The sequence below is a fragment of the Musca autumnalis genome, unplaced genomic scaffold (assembly GCF_047663935.1).
Source record: "Musca autumnalis isolate F117 unplaced genomic scaffold, ASM4766393v1 scaffold_1, whole genome shotgun sequence".
Lineage (NCBI taxonomy): Eukaryota > Metazoa > Arthropoda > Insecta > Diptera > Muscidae > Musca > Musca autumnalis.
Window position 1 is genome coordinate 293,553,351 of NW_027411644.1, and position 23,750 is coordinate 293,577,100.

Sequence of the window (23,750 nt, forward strand, 5' to 3'; positions counted from 1 at the left end):
GTAATAGTTCACGGTGCTCTTGAAACAATTTTAAATGGAAGGTGCTTACACCTTAAATTGAATTTGAATTGCCCCAATTTGAACTTGATATACCAAAAACGGTAAAACTGACGAGAATACCATAAAGGCCAATCTTGTAGAGAATTTTCATAGCTACAACACTTTCTTTAGTTCCATTTTGATGGAACTTGCGGTTTCTAAGCAAAATAGTGAAAATCTAAACAACCCCTAAAAATTTCAATGATTTTTTTGTTTTCTGTAAACATTGTTTTTTTCTCATCTGTAAACATTGTAGTTTCAGAATCCGCAAAAACTTCCAAGGTGTAAGCACCTTCCATTTAAAATTATTTCAAGAGCACCGTGAGTTGTAATGAAAATCTAGTTTTCCAAGAATTAAATTATATTGAAGAACATTTTATATAAGTTGTTGATATATGGCAATTATAATACTAATTTGTTTATTTAAGTGTGTTTGTGTGTGTGTATTAATGTCATATCAATTAAGGAATAATTGAAGAAATGTTAACTAGGATGTAGCTGAACACAAACAAATGTCATATTTAAATTAAGAGGAAAAAAATATTTTAACTATTTACAATTGCAAAACAAAATACGAGAAGAAAGATAAGTTACAAGTAAATAAATATGTCATTATGATGAATGTGTGTATTTATTTACAAAGATGGATGCGGCTGGATGTTGGTAGGTTGATATTAATTTTCTTTGATTTTTTGTAATATGTACTTTTACATTAATTAGTTTATTGTAATTCTTTTTTGGAGTCTTAATAATTGAACAAAATTGACATTTAATACCAAAATATCCCGCTTGCATGTTCTTGGGGGAAGTTGGGGGTTTGATGCATATAATTTTCTTAAGGGGAAATTGGAAGAAAATTGGGAATTTCATTGGTAATATATCTATATGTTTATATTTGTATGTATACTATTTATATAATATTACAAATTTACATTCAATATATATACTTTTGTTTTTTATTTATAAATTTATTCTTTTTATTGTAATATTTTTCTCTCTGCATTTCCACTTGCTTTTCGTGTATGTTTGTTTGTGTGTTTCTTTCTGTTGTTATTCCCCTTTAAATATTTATGTAAATAAATTTATTCTTTTCATTTATATATTGTTTTTATCCATTTATAATTATGTGTGTGTGTGTTTTTTTTGTTAATTTCTTCATTTGTATAACTATAGATTCAGTTGCCTCACATATTTGTTGTCATTTAATTATTTTATTATGATTCTTTTTGTTTTTGTTATTTTGATGCTATGAAACCCATAAAGTTTGTTTTTTTTTTGTTTATAACTTTTTTGCAAAGTTGAAAAATATATGTTTATGTTTTTTAATTCTTGTTTACTTGTTACAGTTGACCGTGATTATGCTGTTTATTGTGGCTATGGCAATGGTGATGATGATGAATGACAAATGTTATTCGGCATTCATTTATTCCATTTGGTGTGTATTTTGTTTTCTGATGTTTTTGGACTTTTAAGGTTTTTGTTGTACACATTAAAATTTAATTCGATTGATTATTGTTTTTATCATTGCAATTGTTATGGACCTATCTAATTTATTATTTATTTATGTTTGGGTTTTTTAATATTGTAAGGCTAAAGAAAATGTATAATTGTAGCCACAAGGAGTTTGCTACAATGAATTATGATGGAAATTTTTGAAGAGATAATTCTTCGAACATATTTGTCAGTATTGTGGTGGATGTATTGTTCTCACAGAGGAGCGAAGTTGGAGGACTAATATGTCCATAGTTGTGGGGACAACATACGCTGCAAGTTGTGAAATGTTTTTAATACGATCCAATCCCAGGTTAAAGTGAAGTAAGTCTAAAATTTTAAACTTTTATTGGAGAGATATCTGACACAGTGGGCTTATTTATTCTACATTGTCTACACGATCATAATCCCCAAACCTTCATTTATTGCAATAACAAAACTATGATGGAATGTTGGAAGATAGTCACGCGGTTGTAACAAGGTCTATTTGAGGTAAAAACCTGGCCATGGACTGCACATTACCGCAACAACTTTTAAATTTTGTGTGGTGGAAATGTAAGAACAAACGACCCTTAATATTTGAATAAAATATGCAATAGAAGTTCCAATGATTTTAAAAAAATTAAAAAGGGGTCCGCAAAAGTTTGTCTGGCAGTAAACAGCAATGTGATCATGTTTATGGTATCAACGCGCAAGACGTCCAGTTGACTCGGACTAACTGTGGACTTAGAAAAAATAAAATTTTGAGGTGGTTAATGATTTAGTCCCCAACTCTTGCGAATATATACACCAAGTTCTGCCTTATCTGCTTTCAAAAGTACTGATACGTATAATATATTAGAAGTGTCAATGTCTGGTAGAGTATGAGCTCAGAACCGTCATAAATAAAACAAACAACATCAGTTTTGAAATAAAGGGCAGATGATGCTACTCTGGTCTAAGTAAACAGATTTGTTATCTGAAAACCATCAAACCCATCTCTAATCAAGCAAAAATCATACTCCACCACACACTGACACTTCTAATATATCCTACGTATCGGTACTTTCGAAAGCAGATAAGGCAGAGCTTGGTGTATCTATTGGCAAGAGTGGGGGACTAAGACCACTGATCATCTAGCGGATTTTCACGACCATCGTAAGTACTGGTGTAGTGGATTGCTTTGAGAAAGACATCGTATATTTATAATTTATATAACGTCTAAAGAGCGGCATCAACCCTAATCACGCTCCACAGGCGACCTTAAATGTGCTACTTGATCTCCATTCACTGGATAGTGTAGTGCAGGAACTGGCAGTGTACATCGGAGCTAAATTCATGGTGTAGCTCTGAATATGGTCACGCTGCTATCCTACGGCGAAAAGGAGGAGGCGGCAAAAAGGAGGAGGCTTCTTGGCGAAATCCTCAACTTACGACTCCCTTGCAATCAGAAAAATCTACAGAACTGATAAGCAATATGAAAAGGGGACATATTTGTACCGGAGACTATCTACGTCGATAGTCAAGCGGCTAGCGTCTAAGGCAGTTTTGGATTCCAAAAAATCATTGTGGACAATAAGATCACTCGTAGTTTTGTGTTGAGTTCCGGGACATTGCAACATGAAATGCAAAGTGTCCCGATATTGCAATTGAAAACTTGATCAAGCCACCTCATGCGGCAGTTACAACAAAGTTAACGGGATAGCTAGCCAAATTTGGCACAACGAACCCAGCTCCAAATTTCCCAAGGCAATCTGGCCAATCTTCTCCGACCAAATAACCACATCCCTACTTTTCCACAAGAAGTCCGAACTAAATCTAGCGATAGAATCGCAGGGTAATTTCAGAATCATATCTATGTCTTGCAAATGGAAAAGAGATGAAATTGCTGACTATTGCAGAACACTTGTTATGTAGCTATCTAAAGTCACGACCAGAAAACTGCGAACGACGATCCAATTTCTGACAGCCAAACTGGGACAACAAATCTGCTTCTCCTTGCCAAGGGTCTCAGACGATTTCAGGCTCGTTGATTGATAACACTATAACACCAAAGCAGGTACAACTGCACTAACAAAATCTTGTTATGCTGGTGCACCGGTAAAATCTACGCCTACTCATAAAGATGGTCCTCTGGAGTTATGACGAAACTCCCTGTTGCAATCCTCAGGACGGTATTTCCATCGCGTTCCACTTATATAAGCTGACTAAGCTGGTGCCGCATAGCTTACCACAGGACGTGTTATATATGGTCAAACGGTTTCTTTATCTGCATCCCCATGTGCTGCAGGCTAGGGACTTGAGGACCTTGTTCCTACATATCAGCTTGTCACATAGCTCTGGCATGAGCGGACGACGTGAACATGCATGTTACCTATAGAATTTTTGGGGTAGCTTGTGGTCGGACTTCTGCTACCATCGACCATGACATTCAACTCTGTTCTCACCTCTGCCGTCCATGTAGTGAAGAGAGTATCAGTATATTTGGTGGCGGACATTTACATATTCGCCGCGTGGAAATGGTGGTAAGATCATTCAAAAAGGATCTCAATGGCGTCAGAAGTGGCGGAATACGGGATAGGTGGAGGATAAACAGTTACAGAGATATTACCCCACCTTGGGGAACTCCCTGTTTGACTCTACGGGGCTTGAACTTTTTGTTTCTGAATTCCGATTGGCGTCCAAACATATAAGCTCTGTTCCAGAACTAAAAAGTTTTTAAAATTTCTACCACTTTTACACATTTGCGTTCCCGTACACAAAATTTATATGAAAATCGTTTACGACTTTTACAACTTTTACGACTTTTACCACTTTATAAAGTACGGGAACAGGCCAATAGTTGATTATACAATGCTTGGCCGGATAGTTATCTGCACGATGTCCTCAAATAGCGTGGAATGCTTGACAGTATCAAAGACTTTTGAGAAGTCAAGCGCCACCATCACTTTTTTATCACACGGTTTCCTCGGGTTGAGTCCTCGACAAAAATGTGTGTAGATGGCGTGTAGCGCTATTGTCATGCTGTGCTGCTTATGGAACCCATGCTGATGATCATCTACTTGATAGCTATTTCTGACACTGGGGAGGACTAAAACCTCGAGGGTTTTTGCTACGGCCGACAAAAGCGAAATCGGTCTGTACGATTCACCTTAGCTGATGTTCTTGCCTGACTTCAGTAACGGGATCACCCTGCCAAGTTTCCAATCTTGGTGAGATATTCAACTCCCTGCTCATACATTAGCATTATATTGTGCGAACGACTAAAGCCTATGGTCAACGAGATAATTGGACCATACCAATGCGGCTTTAGACCTGACAAGTGCACTATTGACTAGATATAACCTGCGGCAAATTCTGGAGAAGACCCAAGAGATGCAGATCGACACCTATCACCTTTTTGTCGATTATAAAGCAGCCTTCGACAGCCCGCTGCGTTCAAAGGTATTCCAAGCCATGTCTGAATTTGGTATCCCCGCAAAGCTCATCCGGCTTTGTAAAATTATTTTAACTGACATGAGATCCTCAGTTATAATAGGAAAGAACCTCTCCGAAGAGTTTTGTACCAAAAGAGGTTTCAGACAAGGAGACAGCCTTTCGTGTGATCTCTTCAATATCCTGCTGGAAAAGGTTATACGAGAGCCAAACATCAAAAGAAGTTGCACAATCTACACCAATAGTCACGTGTTACTTGCTTATGCTGATGATATATACATCATGGGACGATCAGCAAAAGAAGTAACTGATACCTTTATAAAGGTTAAAGGAGAATCTGATAAAATGGGTCTGGCGGTAAACGGTGAGGAGACCAAGTTAATGTTGTCGACGCGCAAGGTGTCCATTGAGCTCGGACCAACTGTGGAAGTTGGTTCCTATAATATTGAGGTAGTAAAAGACTTCGTCTACCTCGGCACCTCCGTAAACATAACAAACAACATCAGTTGTGAAACAAGAAGAAGAATTGTATTGGCCAACAGATGCTACTATGGTCTAAGTAAGCAGTTTAAACACAAAGCCACATCTCGTCAAACAAAAATAACGCTCTACAAAACACTGATACTACCCGTGCTGATGTATGGCTCCGAAGCCTGGGCACTTGCGCAAGCAGACGTGGCAGTGCTTGGTGTGTTTGAGAGAAAAATTCTTCGAAAGATCTACGGGCCAATCGACGTCGCATGAACCACGAGCTGTATCTGCTATACAACGACATTAATATAGTTAAATGTATCGAGATGCAGCGATTGAGTTGGCTAGGTCATATCATAAGAATGAGCGAAGATAAACCCGCTAAAAAGGCGTATAAATACGGACCGCTTGGCGGTGCACGCAGAATTGGCAGGCCAAGGAGTAGATGGCGCAAACAAGTGTATGAAGAGATGAAAAGGCGCTGAATTCCAGAGTGCGAAGCAACAAATAGAGAGATATGGAGATCTTTTCTTATTTAGGCCTATGGAACAAATGTTCTGTATTGGGCCAGCTAAGTAAGTAAGTATGTGTGAGGTACCCGATATACATATGTATGGCAAAAATATTACAAAGTGAAAAGTATGAGTCAAATTTGATACTCTCTTCGACGGATAGCGTGAGCACTATTTTAATAAAATTTGTTAAAGTTTGGAGGGGGCCTAGCCGATGGATCTTTGAACTTTATCTAAGTTTGGACAAAATTTTACGGCAGGCAACATTTGGATCAAATCGGTTGATTGTTTGGGGAGTTGTCGTTCTCCTCAGCCGGACAGACAGACATACCATCACGGCTAAATCGACTCTAAATTGTCTGAAGCGGAATTGGTCCTAACATATGTGGGGTCAACAGCTATTATTTCTATGATGCACATTTTCAATTTTCGATCGTAAACATGGCCTCATTGTATTGTGAGCGGATAATTGTTTTTCGTTGACGTCGAATGATATGATTATGTCTTATGAGGTAAATAACAGGACAGTGACAAGGAGCAATGGAAGCCAAGAGACGCAATGTCACCTTATAGATAACCTTCTTAAAATTTGGAAACACAAAATTAATTTGGAAACACAAATACAGAGCACTTGTTACGGAACAAGCGCTCTGTATTGGGGCACCTTAGTACAATGTAATAGGGAAATTAACCCATGTGACTATGCAATTAATGGGAAGAAAATCTCACAACAAATTATTGAAATATGTATGAATAGATTTTATTAGATTTCCATCTGCAATTCCACAACAATCCCAGCCTGGTTCTCAATTGCCTTTTTTCAAATGCACGATATGAACATTTTAATAGCCTTTAATGGAAATTAATTAGCATTATTTAAATATAATGTAATATTTATTATTATTTTTATTTTTTTTATTAATATTTAATATTTATTTTTATTTAATTATTGTACATTTGTGGATGTGTGTTTGTCTGTGTATGTGTTTGTGGTTGTATAAATGATATTAACCAATGTTATATTGTTTTGATTTCGTCGGAGTTTTATTTGTTATTTGTTTTTTATTTTCATTCATTTAAATTAAATATTTAAGCTTTTGGCAGACATTTACTATATAATTTACATTCAGTTACACTTTTGTTTGCAATATGTCACATTTTAAATTTTATTATATACATATATAAATATGTATATGTTTGTATATATATTTTGTGTCAAAGCCGATGGACGGTACTTAAATAATTCACTTAAAACACTGCTGTCTCGTTTTTTCAAGGGGATGTTATTGTTTTGTTCGGTTTTTTTTTATATGAAAGCAATTCATTAACCGTTTTAAACGGATATTTCTGTTTCTCGAAAATATTTATAATTCAGATTAGCTAATTTACAAAAGAGATGAAATATTTTTTGTGGGGATTATCAATATGTTTGGATAATTTCGTTTCCTTTTAAATATGCTGCCTTGTATATCAATAATTTTTGGGTAAATAATTTTTTTGTAATTATTTTTTTGGAAATTTGAATTTGTAACGTTCTTCAATACTTGTGTTGTAGTTGTTGGATTTTTGTTATTAATTGATATGGTTTGTTTGTTTTGTTAGCAACATTTGAACTGTAATTATGGAATGGCCATTAATTGTTGTTTTCTTTTCAATTTTCCTTTACACTTAAAGCAGTTTTGAAATAATATTTATTAAGTTTTTTCGTTATTAATTAGGGTTTGGTTTTATGAAATGAAATATTAGTAACTTGTGACTTGTTGTTTTTTTTTTTTGTAAAAATGAAGGTTAAAAGTAGTTGTTATTTAAATTATTTAATTGGGTAAATATAGTTAAGATATATTTCTGGTTAAAAATTATATTACTTTCTTTCAATTTGTTTTCTTTGGTTTTAAAACTCATTTAGGGTTTTTGTTTTATTTTTTTTTTTTAATTTACAGTTACATGGCAAATAGCATTTGCCAATAGGTTTTTTCACTGTCGGTTTTTTGAATATTTTTCCTTAATTATAAGTCTTATTATTAATATCTTATTTTATTATTATGTTTCTGTGTGTTTAGTTTTTTTTTTTAATATTAGTATTCCCACACCTGGTGAAGAGAGAGAGAGAAAGAAGAAATTGCAAAATGTTATGTTATTAGTCACATTTTATTAATAGCATGTGTGTGTATTTTTTTCATGGGTTAGCTACAACAAATTTAGTGTTTTTGTTTTATTAGAGTTTGTGTAAAAGCCAAAGCATTTTTATTGGTGATTTATTCACGTTATTATATGAGGAATTTAATAAATGTTAACTTACCGGAAGACCAGCTTTGCCCGAGGGACCCATAGGTCCTGAATCACCACGCATGCCCATAGGACCCTAAAATGTAATAAAACGAGGTAAGTTAAATAACAATGGCAAAAGAACTCATGTATTGTAAAGTAATTTAAGGGTAGGAGATTGTGTGGCGTATAATTAACGTCATTAATTATACGAAGTAATGTACCAAATCGTCAGTGAGATTTTTATCCTATTGATATGATAAGGGACAACTAGATGAAATCCTATAGAAAACAAGTAAAAATAATAAATATCTTTAACCTATGAATGTACAAAAAATAAAATAACAGCGTGGTGAATCATAATGCACTCTACAGAAATCCCAGATTAAAAAAATAGAATTTTCGTAGGTGACAAAATAAGTTTTTTTTTGGATTTTCCAGCGTAAATTTTTAGGCCTTTACGGAGTAGGTATTACCTCACTGACAGACCCAGTCAACATTGTGTATACTACAATAAAGCATACTCCTTTTTATATTCAAGGGGGTTTTGGGAATAAACGTGTTGTAACAAAGACAACTAAAAACTTTAGTTCAAGAGGTGCATGTAGGAGCAAACTAATGAGACATTTCGAAGCCCATCTCTCAACATTTCAACACGTTGCGAGAACTGGTCGTAAACTGGATTTAAGCAAAGAACATAAACTGGATGAAGTGTTGAACTATGACGGAAGAGGTCTCCGAATGAATGGACCGACATCTTGTAAATTGATATAATTTTGGAAATAATTCCTTTGTCGTTCCAGCCAGCCATTTTAGTTTGACGCCGTGGTAATTTTTAAAACTTGCAGATCATTATGTCAGGAAGCATGGTTCACGAACAACATTATATCGCCGTAATCAGAATCACAAGGGGTACCTTCGATAAAACTGTCAAAACAATTCTTGAACAGCATTTAAACTCTTCTTTAGAATTTTGTGGATTAGGTACTAGAAGAAGTTGTCCAATTTATTCCATATTCAAGCTTGATTTAAGTTTGAGAAAAGTTAAAGCTTTATATCAGAAGGCAAGGACTTTTTTTTCGAAATACATTACATCGCTGTAAAAAAACTACAAGCAGTACTTTCGGTATCCTGGCTCAGCTCTTACACAATGTGTTGTTCCATATAAAACTTCTTGGAAATGGATGCTTGTTTGGAAACAATTTTACAATGTGAAAAGATTCAGCCAAGGCTGATATTTAACTTTATGTTATCGTGCTCATTATTCATTTTAGTTGGTACCGACAGGATGCTTTTTTTAGGTTTAAGGTCTTTATCAGGAAGTATGGACTTACTCCGAAAAAAATTGTAAAGTTGTGAAAAGACTCGAAACAGATCCTAGACTGCTTTTGTGCCAAAATTTTGGGAATTTAGTGTGGGCGGTATCCGTAGTGTGTTCCACCGTGGTTCAATGGTATGCACACCCGCCTTGCACGCTGAAGGTCGTGGATTCGATTCCTCGGCCAGTCAACATCAAATTTTCCAACGGTGTCAAAAGACTCCTCAGTAGTGTTGGCGACATTTCCTGAGTATTTCAGCCATGTGGTGTCTTAAGACACGACGTTCGTACTCGGCGATAAACAATAGGTCCCATATCATTGAGCTAATATGAATCGGGGTGCACTCATTGATATATGAGAAGTCTCCCTGGTCCCGTATGGGATGTTTGTGAACAATTATTATTATATCCGTAGGGTGGACTTAAACGAAATGTTTGAACTTTTATGAGGAAGGTATCCGATGCAGTGAACCGACATGGCATTTTTTCGAACCTAATCGAAGTTAAGATAAAATATTACTAAGTGCAAACGGTGGGTCAAATCGGTTCATCCGTTAGAGAGGTAGCATGCACACCAGTCATATAATGTCCAGAGTTGTACAGCGCTGACCTAGCAAATTAATAGTTCAACATTTGCACCATAAAAAAATGTATATCCAAAAACCCTACTGATACTTGACTTATACCTCAATCCTTGAGTTATAGGCTCAGATCACCCCTTTACATCATCCCTGTTGACAGACAGACTTCCCGAAATCCGAACCCCAAACTTTTATGAACGATAACAAACTTGATTGGCAAGGGTTCAGAGTATTTACCGATCATCACTTGAAGGAGCACATCATCGAGGAAACATCGGTCATGACTACATTTTTCAGCTAAGACGACGGGACTAGAGCCAAGAGGTTAGGCTGTCATCTTCAATGGTATGACAGCGGCAAATCCACAGAGGAGTACATTCATAGAGAACCCCGGGGAAGAGAGGGGACTAAGAGAGGTGTCCGAAGCACACAGGCAACTAGGCGATCTCAAAGTTGGGTAGAAAAAAGGATCCTAAATCGGACGCTAGCCACCCATACTGTACCCGAACTTTGGAATGATGACATTAGGGTCCCCAGCAAAAGCGAACTGAAGCGGGCGAATTTTCTTATGTTACCAGCAGCGAAGACTCTTGAGACAATACTCATACAGATGATCATACAAAGTTTTCAAGTTCGCCAGCATCAAAGTGGATTAAGTACCACGACAGGATAATGGCGTGTAATCTAGCCATATCGGTCTAGGACTAACCGGAATAGGCCGTGCAACAGGCATGGTCGCTCATGAACTTTCGAAGGCCTTTGTCAATAAATTTTTTGAGATCGCAGAGAGAACTTTTAGTTGCGAAGACTCTTAAGGCACTACTCCTCCTCAGTGCAAGACCGTAGGTCGATAATTCCGGAACATATTAAATCTCCGTTTTTACCATACTACGAAAAACATGATATCCACTAGGAAACCCTTCGATAAAAATGTCCAAAGGATCCTTGAACAGACCCTTAACCACCCAAAAATGTTGTGTGGGTGGTACCCAAAGGATTGGACAGATAGGGCCCAAATTTGAACATAAACTAAGTTTCAACAATATTTAGAGATCCAAAGTTTGGACCAAATCGGTTGCTACGTCTACGAGATGTCGTGCGTAGCATTCTAGCGAATAGTTTCGAACTTTTGTGGGGGAGGTACCGGAATGAGTGGACCTAAAAGCACCACCTTCGAATTTCATCTAATGTTCGAAAAAATATTACGACATCCAAAGTGTGGACGAAGGCAGTATTCGGTTCGAGCTCTCCAGCCACTGCATATGGTGCCATAGGGGTTTTTACAACTTTCGGGCTGTTTTCTCAGGAAGTATGGACTTGCCCCTGAAAAAAACTTTTACTGTCGTAATTGAGGCAGCGAATATAAGTTGCTTTAACAACAAGTAAAAAAGTATCAGTCGGAGAGAGATGTAGCCTCAGCCTGTGTGGATTGAAATACTTTTTTCCCCAAAAAAACTTATGTATTTATGGGGGTTTTCAAAATTTTAGGCGTATGAACCGACAAAAGAATGGATAGGATTAAAGCTCAAAAATTGCGGGGATAACGACAGATAGGCCTTTTTTATCACACAAGTCTACGTAAAACATAATATCGCTGTGAACAGGGCCACTAGGAAATCCTTCGGTAAAAATGTCCAAAGGATCCTCGAACTGGCCCTTAACACACAAAAATGTTGAACATTTGTGTGGGTTTTAACGCAAGGATTGGACAAATAGGGCCGAAATCGGTTGCTTCGCGCGTACTAATTTAGCGAATATATTCGAACTTTTGTGGCGGAGGTAACGGAAGGAGAGGACCTATAGGCATCACCTTCGAATTTCATCTAATATTCGAAGAAATATTATAATATCGAAAGTGTGAACGAACGCAGTATTCGGTTCGAGCTCTCCAGCCACTACATATGGTGCCATAGGAGTTTTTTACAACTTTCGGGCTGTTTTGTCAAGAAGTATGGACTTGCCCCTGAAATATAGTCCATATTCGAACCTGATCTATATCTGGTAGATATATAAGGGTGTGTAAAGTATGGACCAAATCGGAGTTATCGTGCGCACAATTTTTGCAAACATTTTTGAGCTTTTGTGGGGGAGGTACCTGAAGGAGTGGACCGCTAATGTTTACCTTCGAACATAAACTAAGTTTGCACAAAATATTACGAAGGCCACATTTTGGAAAGATCCGTTCGAGAATTATCTTGCGCTCCAACCACTACACACGGCGTAACTTTCAGGCTATTTTCTTGAGAAGTATGGACTTGCCCCTGATGAAACTTATAGGGTCGTATGGGGGGCAGTGAATACAAGTTGCTACAACAAAAATCAAAGCGATTCGAGAGCAGGTGCTAAACTGAACCTTTCCGAAATTTTGTGTGGCATGTACCCGAAGGAGTGGACCGATTGAGTATTGGAACCTCGTCTAAGTCTGGGAGAAGTTTCACGATGTGCAAAGTATGGACCAAATCGGTTACTTCCTTTAAGAGTTATCGTGGGCACAAATTTTCCGAACATTTCCGAACTTTTGTGGGGGAGGTACCGGAAGGAGTGGACCGATATAACCCATTTTCGAACTTGAGCTAAGTTCGAACAAAATATTACGAAAACCAAATCGTGGACCGAATTGGTTGATCCGTTCGAGAGTTATCGTGCGCTCCGGCCAGCCAGACAGACAGACGGACAACTTCAAATTGTCTGAAACACATTTCGTCCAAACATACTTGGGGTCTAAAACCATAATTTTGATGAGGCACATTTTCTCCGTATGAAAGTGTACATATCGACGCCTCCAAACAATAGTATGCTAAGTCGACTTAGCATGTTTTCAAGTTCTTTACTTTTTTATATTTAACGTCCTTTAACTTAAATTCTGTCAAATTTTGGTAATGATCGGACAATCCGAACAGAAGTTATAAACAAATATTTCCTTAGCATAGTACTGAAATTTCCAAACTTTTAGAGCTTGTCCTGCAAAACTCGCTTTTCAGAATTAGCAAACTATTATTTGGAGGTGTCGAACGTCCTTTAACTTAAATTCTGTCTAATTTTGGTAATGATCGGTCAATCCGAACAGAAGTTATAAACAAATATTGACTTAGCATAGTACTGAAGTTCAAAAAAATTTCCAAACTTTGAGAGGTTCTCCTGCAAAACTCAATTTTTAGACTTAGCATGCTATTATTTGGAGTTGTCGATATATACTCTCGTTAGCATAAATGCTGAGGGTATAAAAAGGTTCCTCAATCGGACGCTAGCCACCCATACTGTACCCGAACTCTGGAATGATGACAGTTGGGTCCCCAGCAACGGAAAGCTTAAGCGGCTTAATTTTCTTATGTCACCAGTAGCGAAGACTCCTGAGACAATACTCATTCACATTATGATACGAAGTTTTCAATTTCGCCAGCATCAAAGTGGATGAAGTACCATGACAGGATAATGGCCTTTAGCCTAGCCATATCGGTCTAGGAATTACCGTAATAGGCCGTGCAACAGTCATGGTGGCTCATGAACTTACGAAGGCCCTTGTCAACCAAGGCAAGTTTTTTTAGACCGCAGAGAACTTTTAGTTGCGAAGACTCTTGAGGCATTACTCCTCCTCAGTGCAGATAATTCTGGAACTTTTGAAACTCTACCTTTCTGAAAGACCTTAATCTTCAGACGGCTTAGAGATCGCAATGTAAGCGTGGGTGACATACGCGATACAATTGAATGTCAACAGAGTTGACTTAGTACAGTTCTTTTATATGAGAAATATATAAATATCTGCCACTATATCTACAGCCATACTGTCCACTATATGGAGTGATACAATGAAGGCCCAATTAATATAATGTTCGATGGTGCCATAATTCGACCTTTAACCACCACAAGATATTGGGTGTAACGACCGTCAGTTAATTTAAGTTGTCCACGTGAAGATCAGAATAAAAACAATGTCCACAAGTCGCTGACTGAACGCATTCGGAGTGCTGGCAAAGAAACCTTGTTAAACTCTCAGAAAGCAATAGGCAGGTCGGTTGTAAGCTATGCTGCACCAAGCTACGTAATGGAAATATATTAAAACCTGCCAGAATTCCGTCCTGGAGATTGCAATGGAAACTCTGACAAAGAATCCTTGTTGACCTCTTATAAAGCAATAGACTGCTTTTTAGTAGGCAGGGGCAGTAGGCGGGGACAGTGTGGTTGGCGCTACGCAGTTGAAGTATATTTAATGACGACTTCAGAATACCATTGGTTAACCTTTTATAAAGCAATAGGCTGGACGGTGGTAAGGAGTGCGGAACCAGTGTTGAACTCTTATAAAGCAATAGGCCATTTGGTAGGCCATGTGGGGCCACTGACGTATACCAACGCAAGCAATAGGCAGTGGAAGTATCTATATTAATAAAAGAGTAGAGTGACTGATTCACTGACTGACTGATTGATTCATCAACGCCCAGACGAAACGGCTGAAGCTAGAATCATGAAATTTTGGGTGAGGGTCACTCTTGGTCCGAAGGTGACAGATAAGGCTTGGTTTTTGGAAATTCGAACTGGAAGGGTACTAAAAGTACTAAAAGGTACTAAATATGGTACCGTTTGTATTTGGCGAACCGGTAGAGCTAGAACTTTGAAATTTGGAATGAAGGTCACTGATGGAGAGTTAGAAAGGTGTACCAAAGGTTTTTTGGAAATTCGAACTATAAGTGTACGAAAAGTACTAAAAGTTACTAAATTTAGTACTATTTGGTATTACGTGAACGGATAGAGCTAAAATCTTGAAATTTGGAATGAAAATCAAGGTTAAGACGATGAGTTGATATAAGGAGGTGGTTTTGAAAATGTGTACTCATTTGTACGAATAGTACTAAATGGTACTAAATTTGGTACAATTTGAATTTGGGCGAACCGATAAAGTTGGAATTCTGAAATTTAGAATTACTATTACTGTTGGAGCGTAGGTTTGAGATATGAAGGTAGTTTTCGAAATTAGTACATATGGGTACGAAAGGTACTAAATAGTACCAAATAAGGTACAATTTGGATTTGGGGGAACGGATGGAACTGGAATCCTGAAATTTAGAATTAGGATTACTGACGGAGTGTAGGATAGAGGTATTTTGGAAATTCGTACTTTTGGGTACGAAAAGTACTAAATGGTACCAAATTTGGTACAATATGAATTTAAGTGATCGGATAGAGCTGGAATGGTGAAATTTGGAATTATGATTACTATTGGAGTGTGGGATTGGGATACTTTTGGAAATTCGTACTTATGGCAACGAAAAGTACTAAATGGTACCACATTTGGTACAATTTGGATTTGGGTGATCGGATACATTTGGAATCCTGAAATTCGAAATTAAGATTACTTTTGGAGAGTTGGATAGAGGTAGGTTTGGAAATTCGGACCTATGGGAACAAAAGGTACTAAATGGTACTAAATTTGGTACAATTTGGATTACGGTGACCGGATGCAGCTGTAATTCTGAAATTTGGAATTAAGATTACTGTTGGCGTGTAGGATTGAGGTAGTTGTGGATATTCGTACTCGTGGGTACGAATAGTACTAAATAGTACCAAATTTGGTACAATTTGGATTTGGGTGAACGGATATAGCTGAAATTCCGAGATTGGGAATAAGGAGTACTATTGGAGTGTAGGATTGATAAAGTTTTGGAAATTTTTAGTTATGGGTAGGAAAAGTACTAAATAGTACTAAATTTGGTACAGTTTAGATTTCAATGATAGGATACATTTGGAATCGTGAAATTCAGAATTAAAATTGCTGCTGGTGTGTTTATAGAGGTAGGTTTGGAAATTCGTACTTTGGATACGAAAAGTACTAAATGGTACCAAATTTGGATTTGAGTTATCGGATGTATCTGGAATCCTGAAATTCGGAATTAAGCTTATTGTTTGAACATACCACTGAGGTAGTTTTGAAAATTTGTACTTATGTGTACGAAAGTACTAAATGGTACCAAATCTGGTACAATTTTGATTTGGGTGAACGCATATAGGTGGAATCCCGATTTTCGGAATAAGGATTACTGTTGGCGTGTAGGATTGATGAAGTTTTTGATATTTTTAGTTATGGATACGAAAAGTACTAAATGGTACCAAATTTTAATTTATGTGATCGGATACATTTGGAATCCTGAATTTCGGAATTACGATTACTGTAGGAGTGTTGAAAGAGGTAGGTTTGGAAATTCGTACTTTGGATACGAAAAGTACTAAATGGTATCAAATTTGGTACAATTTGGATTACGGTGATCGGATGCAGCTGAAACCCAGAAATTTGGAATTAAGATTACTGATGGCGTGTAAGATTGAGGTAGTTGTAGAAATTCGTACTCATGGTTACGAAAGTACTAAATGGTACCAAATTTGGTACAGTTTGCATTTGGGGAGCTGGAATCCCGAGATTTGGAATAAGGAGTACTGTTGGAGTGTAGGATTGATAAAGTTTTGGAAATTTGTAGTTATGTGTAGGAAAAGTACTAAATTTGATACAATTTGGATATCAGTGAAAGGACACATTTGGAATCGTGAAATTCGGAATTAAAATTGAATTTGGAGTGCTGATAGAGATAGGTTTAGAAATTCGTACTTTGGATACGAATAGTACTAAATGGTACCAAATTTGGATTTGAGTGATCGGATATATCGGAATCCTGAAATTCGGAATTAAGCTTATTGTTTGAACATAGCACTGAGGTAGTTTTGAAAATTTTTATTTATGGGTACGGTTTGGAATTAATACCTGTTGAATTGTAGGATTGATAAAGTTTTGGAAATTTTTAGTTATGGGTAGGAAAAGTACTAAATAGTACTAAATTTGGTACAATTTGGATTTGAGCGAACGGATAGAGCTGGAATCAAGAAATTTGGAATTAAGATTACTGTTGGAGTGTGGGATTGAGATATGGAAGTAGTTTTGGAAATTCGTACTTATGAGTACGAAAAGTACTAAATTTGGTACAATTTGGATTTGAGCGAACGGCTAGAGCTGGAATCTTGAAGTTTGGAATTAAGATTACTGTTGGGGATGTAGGATTGAGGAAGTTTTGGAAATTCGTACTTACATGTACGAAAAGTACTAAACGGTACTAAATTTGGTACAACTTGGATTTGAGCGACTTAAAAAAAAAAAAAATAAGAAAAAAAAAATATTTGTATTATATTGGTCGCTAACATTCGGAAAACGAATTAGCAAATAAAGAAGAAGAAGAGGTACGAAATGGTTCCATGTATGGTACAATTTTGTATTGGATGAACGGATAGATCTGGATTCGTGAGATTTGGAATTATGATTACTGTTATCATTTGCTTATAACGTGAGATTTAAGAAATATGAACCATAAATATACGAAAAGTTCTAAATGGCACAGGTTTTGGTACAATTTGTTATTGTGTAAAGGGAATTTTGAAATAATAGGAGGAGGTTCGTATTTATGTATTTACATGAAAGTACTAAATAGTTCTATAATTGGTTTTTGGGGGAAGAGATAGAGCTGCAAGTGAGGATGGCGGTTGTTGGGTTAGGCCATATTTGCGCTGAGAACCTCAATTAAAATATCTCAAAAAATGTGGATTTATCTTGATGTGTAGGCGTGACGAAAATCGGACTAAAGTGGTACGTATTAGTACACAAAATGTTTCCATGTTCACCATTCTATATTATATATTATTTATTTGTTTTGTATATTTAACGCATACGAAGTAGCGGGCACTTTGCTAGTACATAATAAAGACATTAAAATCTCATTGGTTAACCTTTTATAAAGCAATAGGCTGGTCGGTGGTAAAGTGTGCGGAGCCAGTGTGGTGTTCTACGCAATGGAAATATATTAAATCCTGGTACTCTGGCAGATCCTGGGAATTGCTAAGAAAACTCTGACAAAGAATCCTTGTTGACCTCTTATAAAGCAAAAGCCCTATTTTAGGGGTCATGTGTGGTGTGCGAACATAAGCGCTACGAAGTAGTAGTACATTTAATGCATCCTGAGAACTTCAGAAAGGCACCTGGAAACTACAAGTTGTGGTCCCAGCGGACTATCATTATGACGAGATGTTCAAAGGTGCAAATATGATTCCATAAAGCTTATCAGTCAGGCTTGAATAGGTATACACCGAGGCAGTCGCTCAGCCAGTACACCAATGCAGAGGGAATACCGTACTAGGAGACCACCTCCCCGTTCATCGAAGCAGAATAACGTCAGCTGCCAAAGCAAACGAAAGGGGTACTAGATACGCTAAAATCAGTTGTTTCAATTTATACAAGAATGATGTTAAACATAGTCCGCCCGGACAGATATCTAAGCCAACGAGTATTTGGTACACATCACTGCTACAAATATTAAAAATTGAAATCGATCTTTTACAACAATCTTTATAACAAATCGTCTGGTTTAGTTATTTAAAATATTCAGTGGAGTGAGCATGAAATTATCAAAGTAAAAAATTTGGAGTGGTTCCAGTATCACGGAAGCTTAGTATATAAATGTTAGTTTCCAGGCACGTGAATTTAAATTTCAACATTCTTACTCCACACTAAAGCAATTATATTCATATTATTCAAATAAAATCAAATTCAAATGTTTCTCCATGTCCTATCTTGCAATATCCCAAACGTTTAGATCACTGATTGATATGATATTTAAAATTGTAAATATATTACTTAAAATAAAATAACAAATAAATATATAATCTACTAATACTACTTACCGGCAGACCCATAGGACCTTGATCACCCTTTGTGCCTTTCTCACCGGGATCTCCTTTGCGGCCATCCAAACCTCTTTCACCAGGTTTGCCAGGATGGCCAGGAGGACCCATGGGACCGGGTGGACCATAAAGCTAAAAAACAAACAAAACAAAAAAACGAAATTATAAAGTAAATCAAAACTAAAACAAAAACAACAAAAATACACACACTAAATTCAATACTTACATATTCAATTGTGGGCATATGATGAGGAGCATCAGCCATGCCATCATCTTGGCGTCTACGCATTTTACGATACTTCTAGTGAAAGGGCTAATCAGAATATTTTCTTTTTTCGCAAACAAATCAAAAATACTCACTGAATCTCCACGATCTCCTTTGTCACCTTTGACGCCAGGATAGCCGGGGGGTCCGGGTAGACCTGGAGGTCCCATGAGGCCGGGTGGGCCAATATCACCGCGATCACCTTTTTCACCGGGAGGTCCTTGATAGCCTGGCAGGCCGGGAGGTCCTTCAATTCCTGGTTCGCCTGGTAGACCGTCTAAGCCACGTGGACCCAATGAACCAGGTTCACCAGGCTCACCGGGTTCACCCTTGGCACCATCACGTCCATCACGACCATCTTTGCCGGGTATGCCAGGAGGACCAGGTGGGCCACGTAACAGAGTAACTGGTGGATCATCGTAATCTTCATCCTTAGCACCGCCTGGACCAAATATCTGTACATTTAACGTTTAAGGGTTGCATGCAAAACAGGGGGAAATGAGAAAAGAAAATTGTTAAGTTAGAAACACATTTAATTTGTTAAAAATAGTCAATTACTCTTTCTCTCAACTCTCTCTTGTGTATTACTCTCACTTTTGTTTTGTATTTGTGGTGTACTGTATTCACTTTATTTGTTTGTTGGTGTTGTTTTGTTATCATTTAACTTTGTTTCTCTTTGTGCCGTGCTGTAAATATTTTAGGTTCTTTGCACCTTAAAACCATCCCAGTTGTACTGTGTGAGTGTGTGTGGTTTGCGGGCATTGGTGTTGTTTTAGCTAATCAATATCCGGTGTTGTTTTTTTACAATTACCTGTTTGTGTTCGTTTGTTTGTGTGTGCTTTAGGAAGGATGCGGTAAAAGTTAATAACATTAAAGTGCCGTTACAAACAACGTGTTCACATGTATATATTGTGTGTGCTTAGGGGGTTTATTTTAAAAATATATTGGCATGTGCTCCAATTTTAAGTGCTTGGTTTGGAGATTTTTTTCATAAGAATTTTAGAAATTGTTGCTGTTGGTTTGGAAAGTAAACATTGTACGGATGTAGTGTGGAAATACACTGAGAATATTGTTGGAAAAATCCAAATATTTTGGATATATCAAAAAACAATTGGAACTCCTAACACAAATTTTTTGCCATTTGATCCAAAAAACTTATATATGATTTTTTATGACGACCGGTTAACGTTAACCCGTGCCACCCGGGCGATCTTTGTTTCCGTAGTAATTTGTATAAGACCAAATGTGAAATTTCACGAAAATTCTCTAATGGCCGCAATTATGGTCCATTCGATGAAAAAAACTTTACCAGTTTATTGTTGTGACTAAAATACAATTTCTACAAAAAATATTAAAAATCGGTCAAATAGGCATTGACCACTTTTAAAGCATTCCGAATATTCTAAACACCCCGCCTACGTGATATTATTGCAATATAATAAGGATTATTTTTCGGAGTGTACTGATTGGGTCTGCCAGTGGAATAATTGGGCCTACTATTTTAGATACCCACCTCACAAACTCACTCAAATTACTATGAAAGCTTCCAAATCTTCTTTGTCACTTCTTTTATGGTTTTTGGACAGATTATTTTTTAATTGTTTTTTGTAGAAGCATCGAGAATTTTTTTGTCTTAGGTAGCATAGTTTATGGCCTATTAGAATTTATTTTCTACTGAAAATCAATCTAACCAATTCTCAAACCGTTCCTTTTTTCTTCAGTGTAACTATCCATTTTTTCTTATCCATATTGCTAATGCGGTAACGGCATCACACACTCATTTCCATTATCCTCAAACAATTTTTTCTTTAACATCAAGACGTGAGTATAGGCATTGATGGGTTTAGCTATGTTGCGTAGAAAAACACTAACACGTGCTAAAGAGTAAGGACGTAAAGTATTTTATCAATGTACAAACATACCTATAGAGGTATCATCTATGATAGTATGTACTACGTATACAGATAGTTTGGAGTGTTGGTAATTGTGTGGTTGTTTTGTCATATTCAACACACAAAAAAGAAGAAATAACACATTTGTGTGTGTCGATGATTGTATAGACAACATTCTCATCTTAACCAACTTCCAACCGGAAGTTATTCATACCGGTGTTTTAGTGTTATTCCTGTTCCCTGGATAAGAAAATATTTTGCAGGAAGATGTTTAAACTATAAAGATGTGTAAATATGTGTTGGCTGTTCCTGCTGTTTGTGTTGTTGGTATAAGAAACAATGTGGGTGATAATGTTATGATGCTTTGACAAGGTGTTGTTTCAAAACATACCACAAATATTAGATAGTTAATTAAAGTTTATTAAACAATGTTTTTTAAGGAATATAAACATATAGTAATATACACCTGTGTGTATATATAAAAACACTCAGGGATTTCTCGACTTTAAGTATTCTTACTTTATTTGTATATACACTTATATGCCAAAGAAGTTTGTGAGACATTAAGTGATAGTGTATTGATCCATAAAAATCAATTGAAATTGTCATAATGTTTGTGTAGGTTAATTGAAAAGTTCATATAAAAACACTGTTCAATTCACATAGTTTGCTATAAAGTTCTAACTAGGTCGTTTAAGTACAGTATACATTGTCAGTTTTGAATGACGATTTTTTTTTCAATTATCGATAACTGTCCAACCGTCCAGCAACCACAAAATGTTTTGTGAAAATTTACTGATCGCTACCAATATCATGATTTCATACCGACTAAACTCTTAGTCGTAATAGGAGCCGCGAGGACGACCTGGTACAATAAATTTCAAAAACGATGCGAGAGTTGGTCTTAAACTGCAATTTTGCGGAAAAAATTTAAATTTTGTGTGGGAGAGACCCGAAACAGTGAATCAATATTGTCCATATTCGTAGCTGACTAGGACCAATCTGGTTGATCAAGTCAAAAGTTATCGTTTTGACCATTATTGTGGGGAACCTCATTTAAAGTTGTAGACCGATATGGCCCATCCTTGAACTTGATCTAAATTTGGACAAAATAATATGAAGTGCACAGTTTGGACCAAATGATCCGTTCAAGACCTTATTGTGCATACCAGTATATCGATCAGACATGCGAAGGGACTAAATTGTCTCCAAATGTTCAGAAAAGGATTTGGTATTATCGGAATCGGGTCCGGGAGGACAACCCGCTACCAAACATGTCTAAAATACGCGAGACGTGTCTGATACTTCACTTTTGCGTTTTTTTTTTTAATTTTGTGTGGCGATCCGAATCTGAACCGGACCTATGTCTGAAAAAAAATTACGATGGAAAGTTTTGACCAAATCGATTAGCCCCCCGAGAGTTATTGTGGACACCATTTTAGCGAAAAATGTTGAACTTTTGTGGGGGATGTACATGAAGGAGAAGACTGATGTGGCCACCTTTGGTCAAATTATTACAAGGCTTAAAGTTTGGAGTTATTGGCGCACGAGCCAGCTAGAAACACTAACATATAAACATATTTGGGGTCCTCATTAGCCTAAATTACATAATTAACTATGTAGCTTACAAGTTAATGCAAGGTATATGCAAAAAAGGGCGTATTCTTTATTTTGTATTTAACAATGCAGTTCATTAAATCTCGTTTATATGACACCTCTCTCGTATCCCGTAGCCAATATGGTGTCAAGCTGTATTACAAGTTCCAAAAAATTAATAATGGTTCCCAATTTTGTAGCCATGACAAATATTAAAGATATATTAAATAATTTTAGTCTCTACGTACAGCGATTCAGAATCGAGGGGATATAAGATTTTATGCAACCAATCTTTCTGATTACAGTACTTGTTGCAAATGTACCTCGAGATGCATACCTCATGACATCAATCATACGTATTGGTGACTTAAAAACTTATTATACATCGGCCCGTTATTATATCCTTTCTTAGTTAATTGTTGGCCGGTAACGGACAGATAACAGGTTTTTTACTCTTACTAGTTTGTCTAATAATAAGTGTCAGATAAATTAAAAGGAAGTTTAAATTCTTTTTAAAAACTAATGTGCGCCGCAGAATCGTTTTTTTCCTGGTCAAAATTCTGTAAATTTTTAAAGGATAGAGATATTTTCATAATTCCTTTTTTGTTAAACACATAACACAATCAGCTTTCTGATAAATTATAAGCGGTCAAATTAGGTCTGTCCGAGAAAATAAGGTAAAATTTAAACTTTTGAGTTTTTTTTACTATTTTTCATCAAAATATCAGAGTTTTTGTGTTTTTTTTATATCTTCCTATATATTAAAGATGGTCAAACGCCAATAAATAATCTACAAAAATAACAAAAACAACAATTTTTTCACAAACTTAAAAAAATGTACAACAAATTTTAATTTTTTCAAAGATTAAAAAAATACTCCTTGGGTTTTCACAAAACTTATATAATCCGTATAAAAACTCATATACTCATATAAAAATGCACATTTGTGTATAAAAGCTGCAATTCATTTTGGAAACGGTATGAAAAAAACACACATTTTTACCCATATGACTTCAATATATTTAAACCAGTAGGAAAAGACCAAAGTCGGGCGGGGCCGACTATGTAATACCCTACACCAGTCGAAATATGTAAAAATGGAATAATTAGTATACATCCCAATACGCAAATTGGAGCCATATTTGGGGAGAATCGTTAAAATACCTAAAATCGGGAGGTACCGTTATATGGGGGCTA

General features: G+C 36.4%; 1 protein-coding gene across 1 annotated transcript in view; it reads right to left on the reverse strand.

Annotated features, from left to right (window-relative positions):
* LOC141392123 (collagen alpha chain CG42342) overlaps window positions 1-23,750 on the reverse strand; it is a gene marked incomplete at its 5' end in the record, with an annotated part of 158,389 nt that overhangs the window by 17,115 nt on the left and 117,524 nt on the right. Inside the window, 4 exon segments of the mRNA XM_073965078.1 lie at window positions 8,227-8,289; window positions 18,801-18,932; window positions 19,027-19,101; window positions 19,161-19,520. Of these exon segments, the coding sequence (XP_073821179.1) occupies window positions 8,227-8,289; window positions 18,801-18,932; window positions 19,027-19,101; window positions 19,161-19,520 (630 nt within the window).